A 24323-nucleotide genomic window follows, 5' to 3' on the forward strand; every position below is an offset into this window, starting at 1 on the left:
TTTTTTGTTGTTATATACCTGGATGACTGAGAAAACAAACTTTGTGTTTTTGAAACCATTAGTGAAAAGGCCAGACTTCAGGGGTATCTGAGGCAGGCTTGAAACACAAGAGTCAGGGTGGCTTCTGGGTAATACCAGATGGCTAGGCCTCAGACCGACGAAGCCTCTTGGATGAGGGGCGAAACGTTTCTTTTTTAACAAAAAAAACGAAGTCCAGATGACTTGATTCAACCTTTTTTGTTGTTATATACCTGGATGACTGAGAAAACAAACTTTGTGTTATATATGACCAATTTTCTAGTATTTGTTATTGTATTATAGTATATCCTATCATATTGTACACATGATATTATAAAATTACTGGTAGATATTATTGATACAGTGTACTTTTTATATGAATTTTGTGAATATAAAACAATCACAAAGGAACATTTGAAATGGTTTGGCATATTTAAAGTAATGAACACGAGTACCGTTTTAAATCATTTGTGAAATATACAAACATTTAAATTAGATTATAGGTAGACTATGTAAATCTAAAAATGTGTTGAAGCTTTAAATATACTGAATCAGCATTTTACTCAAAATATTTTTTTTATTACTGTAGTCTTTGCAAATATTTATTTATATGAGTTTGCATTTGTGCAGTATTGAATTACATTGTATTGTTATAAACTTAAGCTATTTCTGTCACAGTGATTTATGACTTTAATTGAATATAGGATAATACCACCTCATTTAAAAAGAAAAACATAATGTGCAACTTTTTGGATCGTCTAATATGTGACTCATATCTATAACATAAGCCAGTGTGGGTTGTTTGCAGCTAAAGCTGTGCACTGCTGTGTTTATTGTGATCTCCAAGGAGCCCGAGGGCAAATATGAGCCGAAGCAATGAAAGCGATGGACACGCCTTAAGCCAAGATAGTGGTCTTCTCAAGTCCTGCTCCTAATCCTGGTCCTGATCAGGTGATTAGAAATCAGTGGATCAGAACATTGTGAAACCGTGGTAAAAGGAGATCAGTAGGTCAATGCAGACTCCCAGTAAAAGGATTGAGAGTCATCTCTTTAAGGTCTGTATCTGTGTGAGGCGGCTCAAAAGCTTCTTTTAACAGCGGCTCATGCAAAAGTTAAAAACATTTGTTTCAATGTCTTGAATCTAATTGATGCTGTTGTTTTGTCAAATAAGCCAATATCTTTAACATTTATGTTAATCCATCCATGGCATGTTAGCAACTCTTAGAAAACGGAAATGTCTTAAAAAAACTGTAGAGAAAAAAAAAAAGGTAACCCAAACATGCACGTCGTCATCAAGCTCCTATCCTTCCTGTTTTGATGAGTTTATTGTTTCACCTGAATCTGGTTACGAAATAATTTTGATTACAAAATATAATCACCCTTTCACCTTTGGTGGTGGGCGGTAAATACGTGAATTTATTAAAACATTACAAATTCACCCTCCTGAAAACCCACAGCCCACAATGCTCAGTAACATACTCCTAATAGATAATTTTATTTGCAACTAAACACTTCACACTGACATTAGGTCTAATCAGACGTGTTTTAAATGTTCATGCAGTGATGTCTCCAATAATATGACTGACCTCCATACACCCCCTCCAGGGGGTAGAAGAAGCAGACCAGCAGGTTCATAAGCAAAGCCAGTTTAAAGGAGACATTGCTCCACACTGACATGTTTCTGGAGCACCAGTACAGAACAGGCTGGGCTGCAGAAAAAAAAGGAAAACAACATTATTTTTAAATTTTCTTCTGGGTTTTTTTCTAATGTATCAAAATTCATTCAACCTTTATTTATATAGGTTAATCTCATTGAGCCTCATGGACTCATTTGCAAGAGAGATCTAATGTAATATAAACAAAACAAACAAACAAAAATATATATTTTTTTTTTAATTAAGCAAAGATATACTACAGTCTGCATTGCTGCCTCAGTGTTCTTCCTTAAATAACTAAAAGTGCTTAAAATGACAAAATAAAAACAAAGTAAAAAAAAAAAGTCAAGAAGAACTGCAGCAACTTTTACAAACATCTTTCTGACCTTTTCTTTCAGCCTACAACCTACTACTTTGTAATGTCAGGCTTTATAGAAAAAGAGAAACAGATGCAGGGACTTTTCTCTGCCCTTTCCTTCTCTAAGTGAGAGACTAAAAATGGTTTTGAGTGGGTCTGACGTCTAGTATGTGGATTCAAGTCTCACTGAGAGTGGGTGTGGGTCTGTGTTTGTGTACTTGAGCACGCACACGCTCACTTGTGATTCATACGGTTACTGTACAAGTGTTTCAGTGCTTGATGGATGTGGAAAGCCCCTGTCTGCTTTTACACAGCGGAAACATGCACATGTAATGTGAGCACATACAAGTCGGCTCAGTTGTCCCTGCAGTGACGGTGCTTCTGCACAGCTGTCTGTCATTTTTCACACACACATACCATGCTCAGGACCACCTTCTAGGCAGCACACATCCGCTGAGATGCAGCGCACCTGGTCAATATAATAGTACAACTTCAATTCTGAAAAAGTTGGTGCGTTGTGTAAAATGTAACTAAAATCAGAGTTCAATGATTTGTGAATCATAAATGTTTACTCCTTCATGGAACACAGTGAACATATAAAAAGTTAAAGTATGAAAATTAATGTCATTTTATGGAGGTAATACATCCTAAAAAGACAGGACAGTGGTGTCAAAAAGCTGTGAAACTAAGTGGTACAAATAAGAAACAGCTGAAGCAGCATTTTGTAGCAGATTATGTTAATTGACAAAAGATCAGTAAAAAGACTGGGTATTTTGAAAAAAGAATAAAAAGAGCCTTTTAGAACGGCTCAATCTATCCGAAGTACACCTGGAATGACCAGTCGTCAAAAAACTGTGCCTAAAAATAGTAAAACAATTTCAAGATAATTTTTCTCAATGCAGTGTAGCAGGTAGAGGTGTTGGCTCTCAGCGAGAAGGTTGCTGGATCAAATCCTGGCCAGGGGCCTTTCTGAGTGGAGTTTGCCTGTTCACTTCGATTACTCTAGTTTCCTCTCACACCCCAAAACTATGTTTTTTAGGCTAATTGGTAGCTCTTAATTGTCCTTAGGTGCGAGTGACAGTCTATGTATGCATGTATGTATGCATGTATGGATGGATGGATGGATGGATGGATGGATGCGTTTAATTAGGAAAGTCATTTTAAAGAGATTAATATTTATGCAATCCCTTTTATTACATAGCATATTTTATTTGAAATATATAAATAAAATATATGTAAAATAGGTAATGAATTCTGTTTAAACATTTTAAATGTATTTTACTTTGAAATTGAAGATTTTTTTAAAATCATGTACGTTAAAAACAAAATCACCATGATTGAGTTTTACCAGCAATAATAGTTTAAATAATAGTTTAAAACATTCAATATGGTAAATATTGGCGCTGTATATTCAAAGGAATCCACTCCATGTTTATATGGACTTCCCATAATACACAAACTAACCGTCTCTCCACAGAGGAATGGCTCAACACAAAGGAGTCAGCTCTTTAGAACAAGTCTCAGCTGTGCACCTACACCTGTTTGAGGATAAGATACACTTTTGAAAACCAAATAGATCATATTTTGGACAGAGAAGGTAGATGGTTTGGGAGGGGGTAAAGGAAGCCATTTACATCAAATGAGAGAAACCAAATTTAAACAGAGGTCTCAGATTCCAGCTTTTTAAAAATATAACGCAGCATTCAGCTTGATACCCAGTCGTGTTTCTTCATTTTCACACCTTCATGCAGGTGACAAAAGCATCTATTTTGTGAGACAGGTGAAAAAAACACTAATGACATTCTGTTGTGAGGGGCGCAAGTTTACATGTGAATCAAAGTTACACAACAGAGCTTCTTTTATGCAGCTGAAAAAGCTTTGTACTCCAAACTCTTGTTGTTGTATTTTAGTTGAGATAGGAAGCAAAACGGATTCAACAGACCAGAAATCCATTTTTTAAATGTGTTTTTTTGTTGTTATTATTTTATTTTTGGGAGGTTTCAAGGGCACATGCAGGACTTAAAAAAAACCTAAGACGGTGCGGTTATTGAAAACGCTACAAAAACTTAAAAAACTGCTTCCAAGCTAAACTTATATCAACATGTTTTGTGTATAAAGATTATACATCCGGGCAGCACGGTGGCTCAGTCGGTAGAGCTGCCACCTCTCAGCGAGCAGGTCGCCCCGGTTCAAATCCCAGCCGGGGGACTTCCTGGGTGGAGTTTACATGTTCTCTCTGTGCATGCATGGGTTTTCTCCAGGTACTCCGTTTTCCTCCCCCATACCAAAAACATGCATGTTAGGCTGATTAGTAACTCTAAATTGTCCCTAGGTGTGAGTTGTTTGTCTCGTTTGTTTCTAGGTGTCCAGGTGATGGACTTGCGGCCTGTCCAGGGTGTTTCCCACCTCTCGCACAGTGATGGCTGGACATGGGCACCAGTGACCCTCGCGACCCGAAAAAGAAGAAGTGGGTAAAAATAATGGATGGATGGACGGATGGATTATACATCCTGTATGACTTATTTAGGCTCACGGTTGCGGTGAGATTGTCTCAGTAGTGACACCTAGTGGTCAGGAGGAAGATAGCAATGAGTTTAGTTCCGAAATAAACTTTTCTGCCAACCTAACGTCGTTTGCTTCATGACCCGTGCTTGGGTGTGTGATCTGTGATTAACATCTTGGTTGCACTAGCCTCCCTCTAGGTTGTCTATTGTATTTAAACAGGGCTCTCTTGAAAAAGAGTCCTTGTGACTCAACGAGACTAATCTGTATAAATAAAGGTTCAATGAATTTACTCAAACGAAAAACATTCAAAATGAGCAACAGAAAGGTTGCATGCCTGTTGCATCTAAATGTACTAACGTGAAGTCTTAACCCTACCTCTGAGCTTCTTCTGCCAGTTCATCTCATTGAAGAGGTCCTCTGCCCGCATGAAGAAGTCATTGATCTTGCTGCCCTGCTCGTCTCTTTCGGTGGTATAGTAGATCCGCAGCTTCGACTCTGAGGTCAGGAACTCACAGATGTTAGGTACAGGAAACACAATTTCCTCCATGGTGCGATCCAAACGTACAATCTACGTGAAAAAACCCACATGTGCCACCTCAGAGTCATTTAAATGGCTACATGTTACAACAACTTTCATTCAAACATCCAGGAAACGCAAAGCTTTTATTTGGTTTATTACTCAGGCGCCATGTTTTTGTGTTATGACCTCTATCTGAGCAGTGTGCTTGGCATAAAACTCCAAGGCCTCGTCTCCCTCTCCGCTGGTCCCTCCTGGCTTCAACATCATGGACAGTTCTTTATTATGGCGTGCCAACTGTGCAAAGGACACAACGCCAGCGGGTGCATTCATGTCACAAAAAACAGCTGATATCAAGGAGCCCCCAAAAAATTGAAAAACATGACAATGTTGTGAACATAAACCTCAAACCTGGTGAGCTAAAATGTAGATGTTGTGTCCAACATTTCTGGGTGAAGCAGGATCGTGTTCCTCCTCTTCTCTGTTGTCCTCGTCCTCATTTGTGTCCTCAAACTCTACCTCACCCTGAAGATAGGCCTTTTTTATTACCTCCACCTGCAAAGACAGACACATAAACCCAAAATAGCTTTCATAGTTTTAAAGCATCAGCTATATTACAACCCAAACTTTAACTGGGTAGAATGAAGCATTTCATTAAAGGGTTTGAATGCACCATCTCGCACCAGCTCTTTTGGCTTCATGTTGTACAGGATCCTCTCAGCATTCTCACTGTCATGTCGGCTCTCCATGATGGCAAGCAGCAGCTTAGACGCATTATTCTGGGAGGGCAAATTAAAAGCAGAGACATAAGAAAAGAAGCCAAAGTAAAATAAAAGAAACACTGGCGTCTCTTTGGAAAATGAGCTATTTGTCTTATAATGCAGGTACAAACGCTAGCTCAAATACAAATACTTGAGGTCTGTTAGTAATACTTCAAATAATTACCAGTAAGATTCAAACTCAGAGCTCCAAACCTCACCTTGAGCTCCAACACGAGATCCATTCGTTTCTTCCCAAGTGGATTGATGTCATTAAGAATTAGAGCAATAATGATATCAATACCATTGGACTCATGAGTGGCTATGCAATTCTGAAAGAAATAAGGAACAACATAAAAGATCTCTTAGTTGAACAGTGTGAAATTTTTCTTTTTTGTGTGTCTTCTGTACCTGGTTTTCATGGCAAGGACCTTGACAGTACTCTGTGAGACTCTCCAGAGTTTGGTTAATGAGGGCAACATTCTTCTCATTGATGTACAGTCCCAGCAGGCCGAGGCCCCCTGTGGTGCTGCCACAGATGCAGTCTAAGAACTGGAGGGTCTCACACACTAGGTTGTAGTTGTTCTTTTTGTTCTGACAACGAAGAAAGTTCTAGGAAACGCAAAAATATGAATGCTGGTTAGATCGCAGAGTAAGAATGGTGTCCACACGAACTGCAATGGATACAGTACACTGTACAATCCAGCAGAGTTAATGATCCACAGGATGCACAGATAACTTTAGATGCAAAGTATAAAACAGATGCTTCTGTAAAACATGAACAAGACAACTTACTGTCAAACAAGTGTATAAAATGTAAGAATAGTCAACCTTAAGGTTAACCTTTTTGTGTGTGTAACCTGCTATACTGTAAAGAAGGTTGAGACTATAAAAGTGTATTTTGAGACCAAAAAAGTGACGTGTATTGATGCAATGTTTATATTCCTAAAGAAGTCATGAAAAAGTTAGGAATTTGGCACTGATAATAAACATGCATGGCTGTATTTGACTTTGTTTAAAGCTTACTGTTGAGAAGTATCCAAAATTCAACAATACCCATCAGAGAGAATTAAGTCGCTCTCACCTGCAGGTCACGATTGTGATTCTCACACAGTAGTTGGAGGAAGCGAAGAATAGGCTGCATGATAACTATCACAAAACTCATCTCTCCTTCATCCTGGTTCTTGTCCCCGGAGCTGGGCTGGCCATCCGCTGAGGGAAAGTGGTCCTCTGGGTCAGCTTCTTGCCTATAAGAGTTGAAGGCCTTCTTTGTGGCAGTCGAGGCTTCTATCAGTTGTTCTTTCACATCTTCGGTCATGGTCATTGTTGAGTCTTTTACTACATGGATGATGGAAAACAAAATCATCACAACTTACATAAACACCAATTCGTAAATCCTGTTTAAACGTTTGAAACAAATCTATATTGATGATTTACTGTGAAAGGTAATGTCTTACCTTTCTTGTGAACAGGGACATCTTTATCCAGGCTGTCATCATCCTTTTTCCTGTTTCCCAGGTCGCTTGTGTTGACTGTTACAGTGGCTTTGATTTCCTGTTGAGCCAACTTCATTCGGTCGTAAAAGACCCGGAAGAACTTTTCTGAGTTCTTGTCGTCAGTCAAACGTAAAAAGAATGAACGCTGAACATGTTAAAAAGAAAACAAAATTACATTAGAAACACTGATGGTATTACCGGGTGAGAGCAATGTCAGTGTTTTTAGCTACGATGTTCTCTAGAGTAAAAATCTCTCACAAACCATTTAGTTCATCAAATCTTATCAGTTAAAGGAAAGGAAGCAACGATGTGTCATTTCACATAAGCAAAAAAAACAACAAAAAACAAAAACAACTGTTATTGATTGAAAATAGGAACCAGTGAAAACTACTTAGAAATCTCAGTAGGGAATAATAAATTTCTTGCTTTATTGTAACAAATGTATCCAACCTGTAGAAGTGAAGTAAAGCAAAACAGCTATATTTTTTATTTTACTAATGTTGGAATCCACCACATCTTAATAAGTTAATGTCATTCTTTAATAAACAATTGTTTTTTTTTTAAATTATTTTTTAAACAATGTTTGACATTTTTAGATCACTGTGATTCACAATGGTTGATTGTACCCAAGAAACTTTTTTTAATTTATTTATAAAAAATATCTAAAGAACACAGTTTTGCACATCCCAGAAAGTTAGAGATTACAGTTTAATTCATGTTCATAGTACAAAACCAGCCAAAATTTAAAAAAAGAAAAATAATGAGCCAGCAATAACATCTGCACAAAATAATCACCGAGATTAAAATAAAAAGTACGTTCCTCATATTAGCATATTAAATGGCTCACTTATTGCACTCACTATCCCAGCGTCTTACAAAGTTTTATGTTCAAATAGACGGTAACCTTGAATTTTCAAATGGCTGAAGTGGAAGCAGATTTCTGAAATCAGTACAGCTGATGACCGGTTTATAAACATTGTGTTGGTTTGTATTAATCCATGCCATTTCCTCCTGCATATCCATGGTCAAGTTGTGGTGGTCCCAGGCCAAAGAAGATACATAGTCTCTCCAGCGAGTTTTGGGTCTGGGATCTTCAGGTGAACGTTTTTTTTCCTTACGGTGATTATTTGGGTCAGAGATTCATGAGTCTAACAGCCTCAGGGTAGAAGCTGTTCCTCAGTCTAGTGGTTCTACACTTAATGCTCCACAACCTTCTGCCTGAGGGGAGCAAGTACATTTAGCTGCAATTAGTTATTTCAGTTTAAAATAAAGGTCATGTAACACCACAATTGTGTGCGAGGAGGATACATGACGTAAAGGTCCACGTCATTTCTGCACAGACTTTGATCCTACAAATACAACACAGCCAGCACCTGACTTCAATTCCCAAACAATAAGAGAAGGTTGCCTAATGTTATAACTGATGTTGATCGTAAAAGTACTGTGCTGCCAACAGATCTCTATCTTTAAAAATAATTAGCTGTAGTGGTTATTTAAAAGATAGCAAGAATTGGCCTTAATAATCAACCAACTCATCAACCAGTCCACCTCAACTGGAAAAGATATGAAGTCATATTAAGATTTTTTTTTTTTATAACATTTTGAATTAACAGAAAATTTTAGATTTATTCCTAAAATAAGTTACAACAAGTTTTCATGGTCTCATCTAACAGAGAAAACATGTATCACTTGATATGACAAAAATTAGCCTTATCAGGATTTTCACAAATTATATCATCGCAACTAATGAAGTCAGAGATATGAGAGTTTAACGATGCAGATATGGCTGCAGATTGGGGTCACGAAGAATTAGAGCTCTTATACCAGGGACAATGTATATGCCATGGCTGCCTACAAGGCTGCTGTTTTGATTATGTAAGAGCTGTTACTGCTGCAGCGTATGGAAAGGCTTTTACCAGGCAAAGCTTTGTCACAGTAACAGAGTAAAAAATGATATAAGAAGGAGAAGCCTGGCCTACTTACTCAGATAGGGAGAGAGATGGTGCAGAATGAAGGCTGCAAGCAAACAAACAAAAAACAACAACAAAAACATATCACGAAAGGGGGGTGGGGGGTAAAAAGAAATAGCATGATTGAGCAAGTGGAAAGGAGGGCAAAAGATAGGGAGGGAAGGAATGTTATCAGGCAGTATATAGGTAAGTTTCAAAAGTTTGTTACATAATCTTCTATCTTTCCAGGTTACATTTAAAGCTACAGAAGAAACAACAAATGACGGTCACAAAGACGACACAAGCCTAGTTTTTACCTCTGTCTTGTCTAAATGTTTTTGCACTCAGCAGTTTGCATGAATTTAAATTTAATGTTAAACATATTTTTCAATTTAAAAACAAAATAAGAGTCTAGGTTAGCTTAAACTTTATAATGAAGAGCTGTTGCGTTTTTCTGTCCAATGTAGCAAAGTCAAAACTCAGAGCTTGTTCTTCAAAGCTGTTTCATAGCCTTTTGTCTGCCCCACCCCAACTTTCCACCACTGAGCCGCAGGCCTCCTGCACGTACGCACACTGCCAAACCAAGGGACAAGGAGAAACGCAGCAAGGAGAGAGGGAGACTGCCCAGCAAGGCCCTCGAGCAACAAATAACATGGTGATAGAGTGGAGAGTGTCAATGGGATCAGCTGCGCCGCTGACACTCCAGTCTGAGTTTACAAGTCATAGCATGCATGTGGAAAGAAGGGTGGGGAGAGGGAATGGTGTAATTGTCATGGCAGCTCATATCGCTCTGCCTTCTATTGACCTGTTAAAGCCTGAGCCTGCAGGGAGGGTGGGAGGTGAGGTGCAGGGGCCAGGACAGCACACACAGATCAGAGCAGAGGAAACACAAGAGCTCTCACCCTTAACCATTACATAACTGGCACAGACACACAGGCACTTGAACAGCGCACACAGAGTGGAGCGCACGCACGCCAAAACGCCTACCGACTCATACAGTCAAAGAAAAAAAAAGGGTCAGCTGTCTCTGGAATCAGCACATGCCAATTTTTGAGAGGTCACACCCACATATCGCACACGCTACACAAAACAGTAATCGTCTCCTCAACTTCGTCACTGCCTGCTTTATTCTTATGTAACCAAAGCTTTTGTTTTATTAACACTGAACTGCTCATTTCAAGGATATGTCATGTTAGAGATGCTGCAATCAGTCCGAGTGTGCAGCTGGACTTGTGTTGAGCCTTGGAAGGATCAGAACCACGTCAGCAGGGGCACTTTATCTTTACGAGAGGCGTCAGATTTCACCGTGGTAGAACCAAGTTCACAGCGGGCCGACGTAGCGGACATGTAAGAAGAAGAGATATTTTGGACGAGTGAAATATTCTCCAGCAGCCCTGCAGCCAAATAGAGTAGTGTCTTTATTAAAAGCAGGTTTCGACGAACTGCACTTTTTAGTGAGTCAAGTGCATCATCAAAATAAAGACGGAGCCTGCAGAGGAATACAGAACACCACGGTGAAGAAAAAATAAAAAGCCCCACAGTGACTAAACTTCCGTTTTCTAATTTCTTCAGAAATGTTTTTGGCGATGAACCAGAAGTGAAAACCTAAACTTTCATGTCCAACCACGTAGTTTCACTGCCTGTCTTGTAAGGCGTTCATTTATAAAATCGGTACCGCTGTTTCAACACAGCGCTGAAAAGGAAGCGAGGACTAAAGCGCAGAGATGACGTTCAAGGAGATGTGCCACATGGCAGTCAAAGCAGAGAATGGAGTGATAGTAGCAGAGGAAGACTGGAAGAATGGACAAACATCCCAGGGCCCCCTGTGGTGTTGGGTAAACACAGAGCCTGTCTGTAACTATGGAGACGAACCCTGAGAGGGATGAGATGGAGCGGTGGGGGCGGGCTGCACTGAAAAACAAGGTCAGAGCGCTTTCCCTTCTCTCCTTCCGCTCAGGCGCTTGGCATCAACAAAGGGATGTTATGCAACAGCTATTTATACTTGCTCTCTTTTTTCCCCCTCCCTCTCACGTCAGGCAGCAACACATGCAAACCAAATGCAACTGCTGCTCAGCTTCCCTGGCTCTCCAAGACATTTTCCCCTCTCAGCCACATCCATCAGTCTTCTCAACTTGGTTGAAGCCAATAGAGCCTTTCGTTTTTAATTCATGACACTTAAACACACCTGCAAGCCAAGATTTCAGGGAGTTAACCAGCGGCGTGTCCTGCGGTTTGACAGATGGCTGACAAGTGAAACGTCACAAGCCACGGTGTCACAATTGACCGTTGTGTGAGGCTGTTGCAGGGAAGCCGACTCGAGACGGAGATCAAGAAACGAGGACAGCAGCAGATGAGGATAAAACGTGCACTGCATCAATACAACTACGTCGCCAGAAAAAATGTGTCAATAATGTAGTAAACAGATTTTATTGGTTACTGGATGGCTTTCTTTAAACTTAATTCATTCTAGTCTCAAATAAAGTACCTGTTTTTGCAGATATTGGTTTTGCACGTCAGGGTTTTAACTGGAAATTATGGTTTTGGTAGTAATTTGTGCACGTGTGTAAAAAAAAAAAAAAGTATGCTTTGTCCCTTAAAAAAATTGTTTTAGACTTAAAGTCGCAGCATTATCACTCAGAATACACAAACACAAGGTCAAAAGTCAAAACAAGATAAAATTCTCCCCTAAAAAGTTACTTAATCACTTTCAAAATAAGATATCACAAGAAGTGAACAGTCTTGCAGACTTTATTTATAAACTGGCATCCTAAGTCTTTTTAGGGCACAAGTCAAACTCTGTCAGTGACAAAGACTAAAGATTGAGTGTTCCTCCAGTGCAATCATTCCTACTGGAGTTGCATCCGGTTTAAATAAGTTCCTTATTATAGAATGTAATAAAAGATATTGAAATAACAACAATAGTCCTAAACATCTGAACAAATCGGCCATCTTTAAAGGCACTTTCATAAAACAGCTTCAAAAAATGGTCAAAAAGTGCAGTTGTTTGGTTAAGAAAACAGAAACAAAGTAAAACTAAATGAAAAAGGGCAGAGGAGCATTTTATAGGCCTGGAAAAAAAAAGATACAAAAATGGCACTTGTTTCCCTAACCATAAGCCAAAACTATCCCTTAATGTTGCTTCTGATTATTCATGAATCACTAATTGTGCCAGTCATGTCCAGTATATACGTGAGCTTTTAAAAATGAAGCGAGCGTCACTGAACCAAACAAGACGTAGAGTGGAACTCAGCTGTGTTGAACTGGAGCACTAACACATGACAGACGTCTGCCTCGCATCATTTTCAGATTTTATTAAGTTAATTTAGTTTAGAGCGTTTCCTTTTGGTTAAGCAATTTTTTAAACTAACTGCAACGTTTGCTCATGGGTGAGGGAAGAATGAAGCGTGAGACTGACTGACAGGTTGGTGCAGCGTCTGCAGTATTGTGGACTTTGTGCCAGTCTGTTGTGGTGAAGAGCGAGCTGAGCTGTAAGGCGAAATTCTCTGTTTACTGGTCGGTCTACGTTCCTACCCTCACAAACTCTGGGTAGTGACTGAAAGAATGAGATCATGGATACAGACGGTCAAAATGAGTTTCCTCTGCAGGGTAGCTGGACTCTCCCTTACAGATAGGGTGAGAAGTTCAGTTATCTGGGAGAGACTCAGAGTAAAACCGTTGCTCCTCCACGTCAAGAGGAGCCAGTTGAGGTGGTTCAGGCATCTGGTAAAGATGCTCCCTGGGCGCCTCCCTAGGGAGGTGCTTCATGCATGTCCAACTGGGAGGAGACCCCGGGGAAGACCGAGGACATGCTGGAGAGACTATGTCTCTCGGTTGGCCTGGGAACACCTTGGGCTCTCCCCAGAAGAGCTGCAAGAGGTGGCTGCGGAAACAGATGTCTGGACCTCCCTGCTCAAGCTGCTGCCCCTGCAACCCAACTTCAGAACAAGCGGAAGATAATGGATGGATGGATGGATGGATGGAACTGCAGCGTTGCTGTGCGCCATTGCTGATCTTCTATGCGATTAATCTGGTTTTTGTATTTCAGTCTTTTAAGTCCTGTAAGAGGGGTGGTGGTGCAGAGGTTAGAGAAGGTGAGCCTGTGATCAGAAGATCGCCCGTTCAATTCCCCGAATCGACAACATAAGCAAAAATGTGGGTGGGAATGGTGAAGCATCCACACCTGCCTCCACCCTCACTGCCCCACTCTGGGCCCTTGAGCAAGGCCCTTACCCACCATCATCTGCTCCCCCAGGTACCCTAGATGGCAGCTCTCTGCTCCACACAGAGGGCTGTGGTACCTCGGTGGTCTGTGGTTGTGTCAGGAAGGGCATCCGGCGTAAAAACAATTGCCAAGTCTTCGAGTGAGTTAGTTCACTACCCTGAGGAGGGAGCAGCCAAAAGAAGGAAAAAAGTATAGATTTTAAACCCTGTTGGTGGCAGAGACCGTGTCATCACTGCATCACATCTTTGAACAGCAAAGCCAGCTTACCTTTTCACATGTCAACTATTACAGCTGTAATTAGCTTGGTGGCTTAAAGGCACAACAGCAGTGGTTTGACTCCCCCCACCCACATGTTGCCTCATTCCATTTAGAAATTGCATCAAGACGACCAGAAGACATCTCAGTTCCTGTGTTGAATTATTTCGTGAAAACGCCTTAAGACTTTTGTTCCAGCATGCTCTTATTCTCAGTTATTAATTAATCAAACTAGTTTTGAGACTTTTAACTTGATGTTTAAGCGTTTTACAAACCATTTGAGGTAAGAGTAGGTAGAGCTATGTTTTCTTAATGCTGCTGAATTAAAACCTTAAATCCTAATTTCTAGTCATGAATATGTTTCTCACTTGTGCCAAATCTGCAAAATGAATGTATTTTAGTCAGTAAGACTGTTACAGCTCTACATGTTGGACATCTTTACATGACAGCATAAAATAAGTCTGTGTGCATGCTTGTCTGAAGAACAGACTGAGCATTCAGATGGGTTATGGATTGTAGTTACGGTATTTTGTGTATTATGTAGTTCAGGGGTAAAGAGTTAACTCTTCCTTGGGGAAGAGATGTCCGACACCCGACAGGTGTTTAGTTTGGCTCGTCAAACAAAGATAGTGAAGCAAAACAAACTCTGTGGCAAACTGGCATTTCCAGCAAGCTTCACATTCATTCAAGCTGTTGATAATTTTCAGGAAAATATGCAGTAGCTAAAGGAAGAACAAATATTTGCGCATCGGGGTACATTTCTAGCTCTGCGGGACGACTTTTCCTGCAGAGAAATCGTCATTTTTTTTCGCAGACAAACAAGAAGGCAAAGTTTAGGGGAGTTCCAGTTTTCCCCTCTTAATCCCCTCTCTCCGTTTCCTCGACCCACTATCCTTGGTTTACTCGCTGCCTCAGTCCGGAGGCCCAGCATGACCCAGTTTAGGTGGCAGAAAAGTAGCAAGGCTGGAATGTTTTGAAGGCAGAGACATTCCTCATTGTTCATTCACGCAGGCTTATGTAACGCAGATTGATCCCGTGACGCAGCTCTGCAGCAGTCGTGGGAAGCCGGCGCATTATCTCTGCCTCAGTGGCTTCCTCACTCTAATCTGATTATGCAAGCCCCTTGCTTACTCAACAACACGTAGGCAGACAGACAAACTGGACAGAGCAACTGAAAGATCAACTAATGGAGCAACAGACAAAGAGAGGCAATAAAGACAGAGATAAGTTTTAGACTCAGATTAAACTGGAGAAAAATTAAATGATCTTGTAGACTAAAATGTTTTGTTACGCTAATCTAGAAGCTAGCTGGTTTAGTTGTTCAGCCTTTTGATATAAATGAAGATGTGAGGAGGAAGATATATATGTGCAGCCACAACGGCACACTGACCTGCATACTGCACATTCTCCTTTTATTTGATCTACTCTCCAGTCATTTTAAGAGATTATCTACAGACGTTATTCGCTGTGAGCTCGTTAAGCTGTAAACAACTGTTTTTTTCTAGTTGTGAGTTCATGTGTTTGGGAGAAACATTTGTTTATAACTGACCTGTATGGTTGTGTTTCCTCCTTCCAGCAGTGCTATAGCTAACAGGATGCTTTCTTGGAAGACACGGTCACTAGTTGTGTTCATGATTAGGTCGATCACCAGATCAGAAGCTCCTTCTTTATCCAGATGGCACTGCACCTCTGCAAGGGTCATTTCCCCTCGACTCAGACCACCTGAACCCCCTAAAGCTGCATGGAAGAGACAAGGCAATGGGACAAATCAGGGCAGGGAGATTCCAGTATGCAAAACGTGAGATTAAAGGTTTATAATTAATTAAGTATCACTGCATTTACACTGTAGACACATGTACACAATGTGTATAAACTAAAATGCTGAATATCTGACAGTTCTGACATCCAAGACAAATAACACAAGTAATGCAAAATATAGTGTTTTATTTTTGATGTACACTTTTATGATATGAATTGCATTAATAGCAATATTCAAAGAAAAAATAAAAACAACCTTCATCATATTCTTTGTAGTCAAAGCTACACGTGTTAACGTCATTGTGCACAAATTCCTGCACATCCCCCGACGTCAGACAACATATTGAATTCCTTTAATGGACCTTGTTTCTTCAACAGGTGCAAAAGCTGTTTTCTCAGGAAAGAGCAGTTTGTCTCCTAATAAGTTTATCATAAATAGGAGGTGGGTAGACATCCTGGAAGCATGCTGGCACGGTTGGTTGAGCGGCTGCCTCTCTGTAAGAAGGTTGCTGGATGAAATCCCGGCAGGGGGCCTTTCTGGGTGGAGTTTGCATGTTCTGTCCGTGCATGCGTTGGTTTTCTCTGGTTACTCTGCTTTCTTCCCAAGGACCAAAAACATGCATGTTAGAGTAAGTGTCATCTCTAAAATAGTTGTGAGTGAGAGAGTGAATGTTTGTCTCCATGCGTCCATGTGATGGTGCGTGCAACCTGTCCACCATGTATACCACCTCTCATGCAGTACCTGCTGGACATGGACACCAGTGATCCCCGCAACCCAGAAAGGAAGAAGCAAATAAAGATGATGGATGGATGGATGGATGGATGGATGGATGGATTGATGGATGGACTTCTTATGTTTTGAATGTGTGCCAGCATTGTGGAGTATTTAGTGAACTGGGAGTGATCATTGTGTTGAAGTCATATTTATTGCTAAGACTTTTTATCACACCAGCTCCAATTAAAAAAAAAGAACAAACTCAACACTGGCTACAGCCACAAAGTAAGTGTGTCCTCACAGACTTAACAGCCTTTAAAATGAATTATGCTAAAGTGCCAGTTCAAATCATCAAAGTTCTTGCTCAATAATCCAGGTAAAAAAATCCAACAAAGTTCAGTCAGGTCATCTGGATGGTTTCTTTGTGTTGAAACGTTTCGTTTTTCACCCAAAGGACTTCATCAGTCTGAGGAGCCACAACAAACTCAGTCCCACAAGCAGCACACTCACATAGTGGGCCAATCAGTTTGATGGTGATAAGATGGTTTCTGGAGTGCACCCACTCCCCCGTCGACTCCTCTGAGGCAGCCATGACAGGCTTCCCCCACTCCAGGGAAGAGGGCGGTCTCTAGAAACCATCTTATCACCATCAAACTGGTTGGCCCACTATGTGAGTGTGCTGCTTGTGGGACTGAGTTTGTTGTGGCTCCTCAGACTGATGAAGTCCTTTGGGTGAAGGATGAAATGTCTCATCAAAAGAAATCATCCAGAGGACCTGACTTAACTTTGTTGGATGCCAATTCAAATCTTTTGAACTAGAGTTTGGTCAAATATTTTTTTAATATTAAACAATAAAAATTTTAACTGCTGTAGATAGTTTTTTTTGTACGATTTTCTCGGTTTGGAGAAGGGAACTTAAATTTGACCAGACTTGAGAGCTAATGGCTAATCCAAGTGGAGCCAAGACCAAAGAGGGTTGCTGCCATCTCAAAATAACTCGGTCCTAATCATTTCATAGTGGTTCATGTGACAATCATTTAAAAAAATCTTTACATTCATGTCAGTTTGCACAAATTTTACAGTCCTTTACATATAATTGTATGTTTATACGCAGGTGCCAATGATGGCAGCAGCAACTAGCTGTAGCCCGTCTGATGCAGCCTGTGGCACTTCCAGCACGGATACCATAATATATTTGCTGGAATTACTGTGTAATGTTGCAGTGTAAAAAGTTAAACCATAACATAAAATATAAAATTAAAACATAAAACAGCGTACGCATGAAGCTTTATGAAACTTAGGTAATATGACACACATCTACTCTGGTTGTGGTCTCGTTCAAACTATCAGCTAAATTGACAGAATCAACTGAGGTCATTCAAAGAACTATCTGCAACAGGTAAGATATTTATTGTTCATAACCTTACTTCAAAACACCTGAACTGTTGCTTTAATAGACGTGTTTAAACAAATTTCCAGTAACAACGTAAATACAAGACATAAACTAAATAAATAAACTAAACAGCGTATGCTGCTCCAGTGTTGTGACGGCAGCTAGTAACACATTCACCCTATTATCATGTAACGATAAGAACGTAGCACTCTGTATGCTAAAAGGGCACCTTGTAGCACAACTCTGGAGCTGATAACCAACTCAGGGCCAGACAGATTCACTCACCAGTTACTTTATTAGGTACACTTGTTCAACTGCTTGGTAACACAAATAGCATATCAGCCAATCACATGGCAGCAACCCAATGCCTTTGGGCATGTAAACATGGTGAAGACAGTTTGCTTAAGTTAAATTGGGCATCAGAGAGGAGAAAAGGGGGGATTTAGGTGACATTGAATGGTTGCCAGACAGGCTGGTCTGAGTAGGTCAGAAACTGCATCTTCCAGTGAAAATAATTTTCAATAAGCTTCTGTTAAAAAGGAGCAACATAAGCCACGGACTCTCACCTGATTGGTTCCTGCCAGATCCTACAGGACTGAGGGGGCCATTGCCAAATGACGTCAGACTCTCCCGCCGCCCACCACTCCGGTGGAAGTTGCCATAGTAACGGCTCACCAGAATTTGTCTCAGCGCCTCGCCCTAATCATGGAAAAGAAAAAGAGAAGGATGAAACAATATGACGTCAGCAACAGAGAGAGAGAAATTATGTAACCTCAACCCTTTATTCTACATTTTAAATCTTTTAACAGAATTTTACTAACATTAGAAAATTCCCATCTGCCTAAGACCGCAATCATTCCTTGTAAACATTTTTCTTGAGCAACGATATATTAACTTTTCATTGTAAATATTTAAAAGTGTCTAAAACTTTGCAAAAATAGTCTTGTGTTACAGCAGATTCATCATCTGCCACCCATAAAATAGTTATGTTTATTTAAACAACAAAGACCCTATTTAGTGATATCGTGAGGTCTTGGTTTTTACTCAGGCAGAGCTGGGGGGCAGCCCTCCTACCCTGTGACTCATCCAGTCAGTGGCACGACTTTGCTGTTGGTATGGCAACCACAGCCCATAGCTACCTGACAAGACCACCCATGGAATAAAGTGAAAGAAATGAAAGGGAACCATGATTTTGTGTTTGCGTGTGATTATGTGCAAATTATTGTCAGAAGTGCGCAGGCCTTGAAATAAGGTCCACTATCATAGTTATGCTCCACGGGTCACGGCTACTTTATGTAGGTGGTGTAAAGAACACGGTTCTCATCTTTTATTGGCAGGAGATTAATTAATCTGCAGCATGCATCGTGCATAACAGTGTTTGCCCGCTCCTGTTGAAAAATGACCTCTTCTGCTGTCCTCAAGACCAAAATCTCACAGTTAAGGAGACAATTTACGGTTAAACAAAACAAAGTTGCAACAAATTAAGAATTACTCCTTAATCAGAGTTAAATGAGACAACTAAAGAGCATACTGGTCCCATGACGTAATGAATCACTGGAAGAACGGGAGCCATAACCACAGAGGGCAAGCATCTGGACTTAATTAAAATTAATATCTTGATATTTTTAAGATAAATTGCGATATAAAATATATATCTCGATATTTAAACATCTGCTAAGTTCATGGCACAAACCAATGCAGACACATTCCTGCTTTTTAGTATTTTACATCGCTTTATAATGTAGCTGTTTTTGTTTTGTTTTTTTAATATAATTTTCTTCCATAAATTTGTTTCAGTGCTTTCTTTTATGATTGTCCACTGTTGTCATCACTCTTTGTTAAAATAGGTCTCGCTTGTAAATGAGTCCCTGAGGCTCGATGAGACTAAGTATAACTAAAGGTTGAATGAAATATTGTTATACAGTGTTGAACTATGCTAAGTCATGCTACGATTTAACACAAATTATTAAACAGTACAATCTGGTATTGCCTTGATTTATTTAATATTTACACAGTGTAAAATAATAAGTATATTAGACTATTTTTAGGTCCATTACACAAACTTGACCTATTGAGAAGATGGTTGGTCAATATAAGTAGAGATGGAGTTCATCTTTCAAAGCATCACTGGGTATGAAGTGAACGTTTTTTTAAGTGTCGACTGCATAACATGTGGTGACACAGATCCAGTTGGGCTTGCTGTTAAATAGTTGCTTTGTCGGCTGTGAGCTGTTGCCCTCTTCGGATACCATCTTTGCTCCTCCACGATGTCACAGATGGAAGCAGTGGGTGGGATAGGGAGTACGCACTTTAGTTGTCTGATTTAACTCTTGCCCTTAACTCAAACCTGCTGATAATGCATTTTATTCTGAACAGGATATTTAGTGAGGGCGGCACGGAGAGCTCAGTTGATGTTGCATCATAGTGAGAAGGTCGTCAGATCAAATCCTGGCCGGGGGCCTTTCTGTGTGGAGTTTGCATGTTCTCTCCGTGCGTGCGTGCGTGGGTTTTCTCCAGGTACTTTGGTTTCCTCCCACAGACCAAAAACATGCATGCTAGGCTGATTGGTAATATAATGTCTATAACTGTCATTTTTACAGATACAGTAGTCCCTCGATACTTGGCGGTTCGTTTATCGCGGACTTGTTCCATTGCGGTTTTTCAAAATAAGATTTGACATGACACAATTGGCAGATTGATGGATGAGCCGCACAATCGGCATGGATTTTTTAAATTTAAAATAAACTATTTTAAATTATTTAGCACCTTCTGCACATTTGTGCAGCCCAGAGCTAAAGAAAAAGCTTCCTCCTGCAGCTTTGTGCAGCCCATACTGCAGGATAAACTTCCTGCTGCAGATTAACAGCTGATCAGCTGTTCACCACGCAGAGCAAAGAAGTGGGCGTGGCCAAGAGCCTTCGCAGGTGGCAAAGAGCAGAGGAGGAAGGGAGCTGAAATCACGACATTCTGAGCTCTTTTAGAGCGTTTAGAGTTTAGAAACATTGTTTAGAATATTGCAAGAGTGTGGGAAGAGTTTAACACCTTTATATATATATATATATATATATATATATATATAGTACGGATCCCCCACGATAAACGAGGGACTACTGTACTGATCTAAAATTTGGTGTGGTGATACTGACCCCAACATTGGCCTAATGGAGCAGGTGGAGCAGCTGCACCCCCACTTTCTAAAGTGAGGGTAACCTTCTGTTGCTACCTAGTTTTTTTTTATTAAAACATATCACCCTCAACAATAAGACTACAGCTTATAGTGTTTTTGCAATTCAAATGTTATTTTCTTAATAAACAATCGTTATAATTTTGAAAAGGATTGCAAAGATCTACCCCCCCCCCCCACACATACACACACACACACCCCCCAGCTATGATTTGGTTCAATCCAGCCTTAGCTCCATTGACGTTAGCTGCTGTCTTGCCACTCTGACAGCGTTCAGCTGTGGAGATTAGAAGTCATTTTGCCATTACTGTAACTGCAGTCAACACTGTTAGCAAAATATCTCACAGACCTCTTGATGAATTTTAATGAAACTTTCAGATGGATGTACATCTAAAGCTGATTAGCTTTTGGAGTCAATCTAATTCAAGATATCTGCCACACCTAACTGAAACTAGCCAACACATAAATGGATATAACTCCGTCTATTTTACTGATCTTGCGCTAAAGTTTGGTGTGGTAGTAGCTTGGAGTCATTCGCAACACATTCTCTGAGCACGGCGTTTTACATCACGAGACTGTGCATTGAAATTGTCAAGGTTTAACCAAAACAACTAAGACGTATAATCTCCTCCATGTATCTCTTTGGTGTTGGAGTTGTTAGTGAAGCTGCCCTGCTACTGTAAGTACCTACCCTCTTCTGGTCCGCCAACAGTTTCTCAGGCAGGTTCTGTTCCAGCTTCTGGGTGCAGTTAGAGAATTGTGACACAAACAAGACTGTTAGTATTCATGCAGTACAGACAACGCAGTTGTCAGGTTAAACACCACATCATGTACCTATTAGCTGTTACAAGAGGCCATGCAAAGGTCTGCTGCCATGCTTTTACTGCAAAGGGCTGAAGCGGGTTCAGAGCTGTTCTGCACACAGCGTTGTCCATTAATCTTTACCTTATTTGCTGAATTCTTTAAACCTCAATGAACGCCAGTTTTAGTTCTTCAAAACTAAACCTCATTTTTGACTTAGGAAGGTACATCATGACACATGGGAGCCAAGGTTTGATAGTAATCAGATGTTTACACATAAAGTTAAACACAAGCATTTATTATTGTGGGGGTCAGGCTGAACCAATCCCACCTGTTATTAGGCAAGAGGCAGGGCACAACTCAGACAGGTCCATCACAGGTTGACACGAAGACACGAAACAAACAACCATCCATGCTCACGCTCACTCTACGGTCAGGTAAGGATCACCAGTTATAGTTTTAAACTGTGGGAGGAAGTCAGGGTGCTGAGAAAGGTTAATAACAAACAAAGAAAACCGCTCATCTAAAATTACCAGTGCCTACTTCTTGTAAGACATTCTTGAATTTCTGTGCAGTCATGTGAAAGATTTTCTCCTCCAGGCTGGTACTCATTACTGGTACTCATCTGCAAGACCTGTTCTTGTGATCCGGGTTCCTCCTTCCTGACACATGAGCTTATTTATTGGGAACTCCTCCAACTCAACATTGATACAACAAACTTGTGTTTATACTAGGGTCCCAGATTTAGTCAATTATCTCCTTCGCTTCTCTGATCAAATAAATTCTAATTCTGCAGATAATTGTAGAAATATGACCCTTTGTAACGTGGATGTGTTCAGATGTTAGTTTATGCCACAGGACGTTGTCAGTATTTATCTATGAATCTAGCTGGGTTTTTTTTTAATCTAGCTGGTTTTTTTTTTTTGTTGTTGCTACTTTTCCTTTGATTGTTCTTTTGGTTGCTATTTTGTTTAGATTTGTAAATTTTTTTTAAAGAAATTTAAATTTGTATGCCCCTTTTATGACTACCTATTGTTGTCATTGTTATTCACTGTTGTCATCACTCTGTTAAGAAATCAGGTCTCTCTTGTAAATGAGTCCGTGAGGCTCAATGGGATTAATCGGTCTAAATAAAGGTTGAATGAGTGTAAATCTGGTAAATTAAAGCTAATTTATTCAGTAATGCATTGCAGAAGAACAAAATGTGTATTAATATATTGAGCATGGACTTTGATGGTTTTGAACCAGTTAGACATGACTGTCGACGAGGAAGAGGGCTGCAACCAGAGGAGGGGGCATGCCACAGAGACCATCTTAGCACCAACATAACTGGTTTGTTCCACTTTGGAGTAAGCTGTTGGGGGAAGAATCAGTTTTGTGTTGTGTGTTTCCTTGACTAATGAAGCCTTCTGGATGGAAGGTGAAACGTTTCAGCAGAACAAATAAATAAATAAATAAACTGTCCAGATGACCTGACTGAAAATTGTTGGATTGTATACCTGGATTATTGAGCATGGACTTTGTTGATGCATTAATATACTTTTTATGTTTGTTTGTTTGTTTTAAAGGTGCAACATTGTGGGACGTTAAGTGAATGATTTTTTTTTTTCTCGTTCTAGCTCTCGTGACACCACTGTTGTATGATTATGACTGATGGTCTTCACGTGACTCAGAAGTCAAAACTCAGATCTGGGATTGACATTAAACCCCATTTTTCGTGTGTCAGTTGTAAGTTGGACTTGCAACTCGTCATGTGTGAGAAAGCCACATTGGATATTGAGGTCAGAGGTCGGTGAGTAATCCCTGATTTTCCGAGACAGAAATCTGACTCGAGGAGTGTTGATTGGTGTAATTTATCACTTGGAAATTTCAACTTCTGAGTACAAACAGAATGCACGACACAAACCTAGAATCTAGTTAAAGATCAGACACTTTTGTTTTTTAATTTAGGTTTTTAAAACATAAAACCTAAAGAATGGATTGAGATTTCCAAGACTAGTTAAGTACCGTATTTTTAGGATTATAAGGCACACTTAAAATCATTTAATTTTCTCAAAAATCAACAGTGAGCCTTATAATACGGTGCGCCTTATGCATTAATTCTGGTTGTGCTTAATGACCTTGAAACGATTTTATGTGGCACACAGCACTCAAAAATCTGTCAAAATGTTTTAGTTTTGCTCAATGCGCTTTATAATCAGGTGTGCCTCATAGTTCGAAAAATACGATAAATGTTCAGACACCTATAAGAGCATGAAGCATTTTTCTGTTTCTAACCCTTCATGCTGTTCATACAGACGATGACAAATACACCAGATTTACTAAAGATGTTGCAGCTTGTCCGTTTGTAATCAATTAATTCCTCGTTGCAATCAAAGTACAGATTGTTTCTTTTGGGGGCTGTAAAACTGAACAAAAAGCAGGATTTTTAGACTTGAAAGTAAGTAACTTTTAAAAAAAACATGTTGGCTTTGACTAATTTGATCTTTTACTTAAATTAGTGTCAGTAAAGCTGAGACTTTTAAACATGAAATACATACAAAATTATAAGCTACAACAGGGTAATCACAGCCATTTTCTTTTCACTGTTAAAACATTAAGTAACAATTTATAATTAACTTCAAACTATAAACATATCTATATTTTTACTGGCTGATGAACATTGTGTTGGATTGTCAAGGACAGATGTGATACTGTAGTGAACTTGACCTGATGTCAAATCAATGACCTTAGGATCAT

General features: G+C 39.9%; 1 protein-coding gene across 1 annotated transcript in view; it reads right to left on the minus strand.

The window, feature by feature from the left end:
- The window catches only part of LOC119412846 (inositol 1,4,5-trisphosphate receptor type 1), a 130162-nt gene that overhangs the window by 39149 nt on the left and 66690 nt on the right, over window positions 1-24323 (minus strand). The window contains exons 32-42 of the mRNA XM_037679883.1: window positions 18160-18298; window positions 15283-15470; window positions 7269-7452; window positions 6896-7149; window positions 6223-6423; window positions 6033-6143; window positions 5737-5832; window positions 5465-5608; window positions 5243-5350; window positions 4912-5104; window positions 1605-1727 (exon numbers count right to left, since the gene is read on the minus strand). Coding sequence (XP_037535811.1) covers window positions 1605-1727; window positions 4912-5104; window positions 5243-5350; window positions 5465-5608; window positions 5737-5832; window positions 6033-6143; window positions 6223-6423; window positions 6896-7149; window positions 7269-7452; window positions 15283-15470; window positions 18160-18298 — 1741 coding nt within the window. The remainder of the gene's footprint in view (window positions 1-1604; window positions 1728-4911; window positions 5105-5242; window positions 5351-5464; window positions 5609-5736; window positions 5833-6032; window positions 6144-6222; window positions 6424-6895; window positions 7150-7268; window positions 7453-15282; window positions 15471-18159; window positions 18299-24323) is intronic.

Source organism: Nematolebias whitei, chromosome 7 (genome assembly GCF_014905685.2).
Source record: "Nematolebias whitei isolate Nwh7 chromosome 7, NemWhi1, whole genome shotgun sequence".
Taxonomy (NCBI): Eukaryota; Metazoa; Chordata; class Actinopteri; order Cyprinodontiformes; family Rivulidae; genus Nematolebias; species Nematolebias whitei.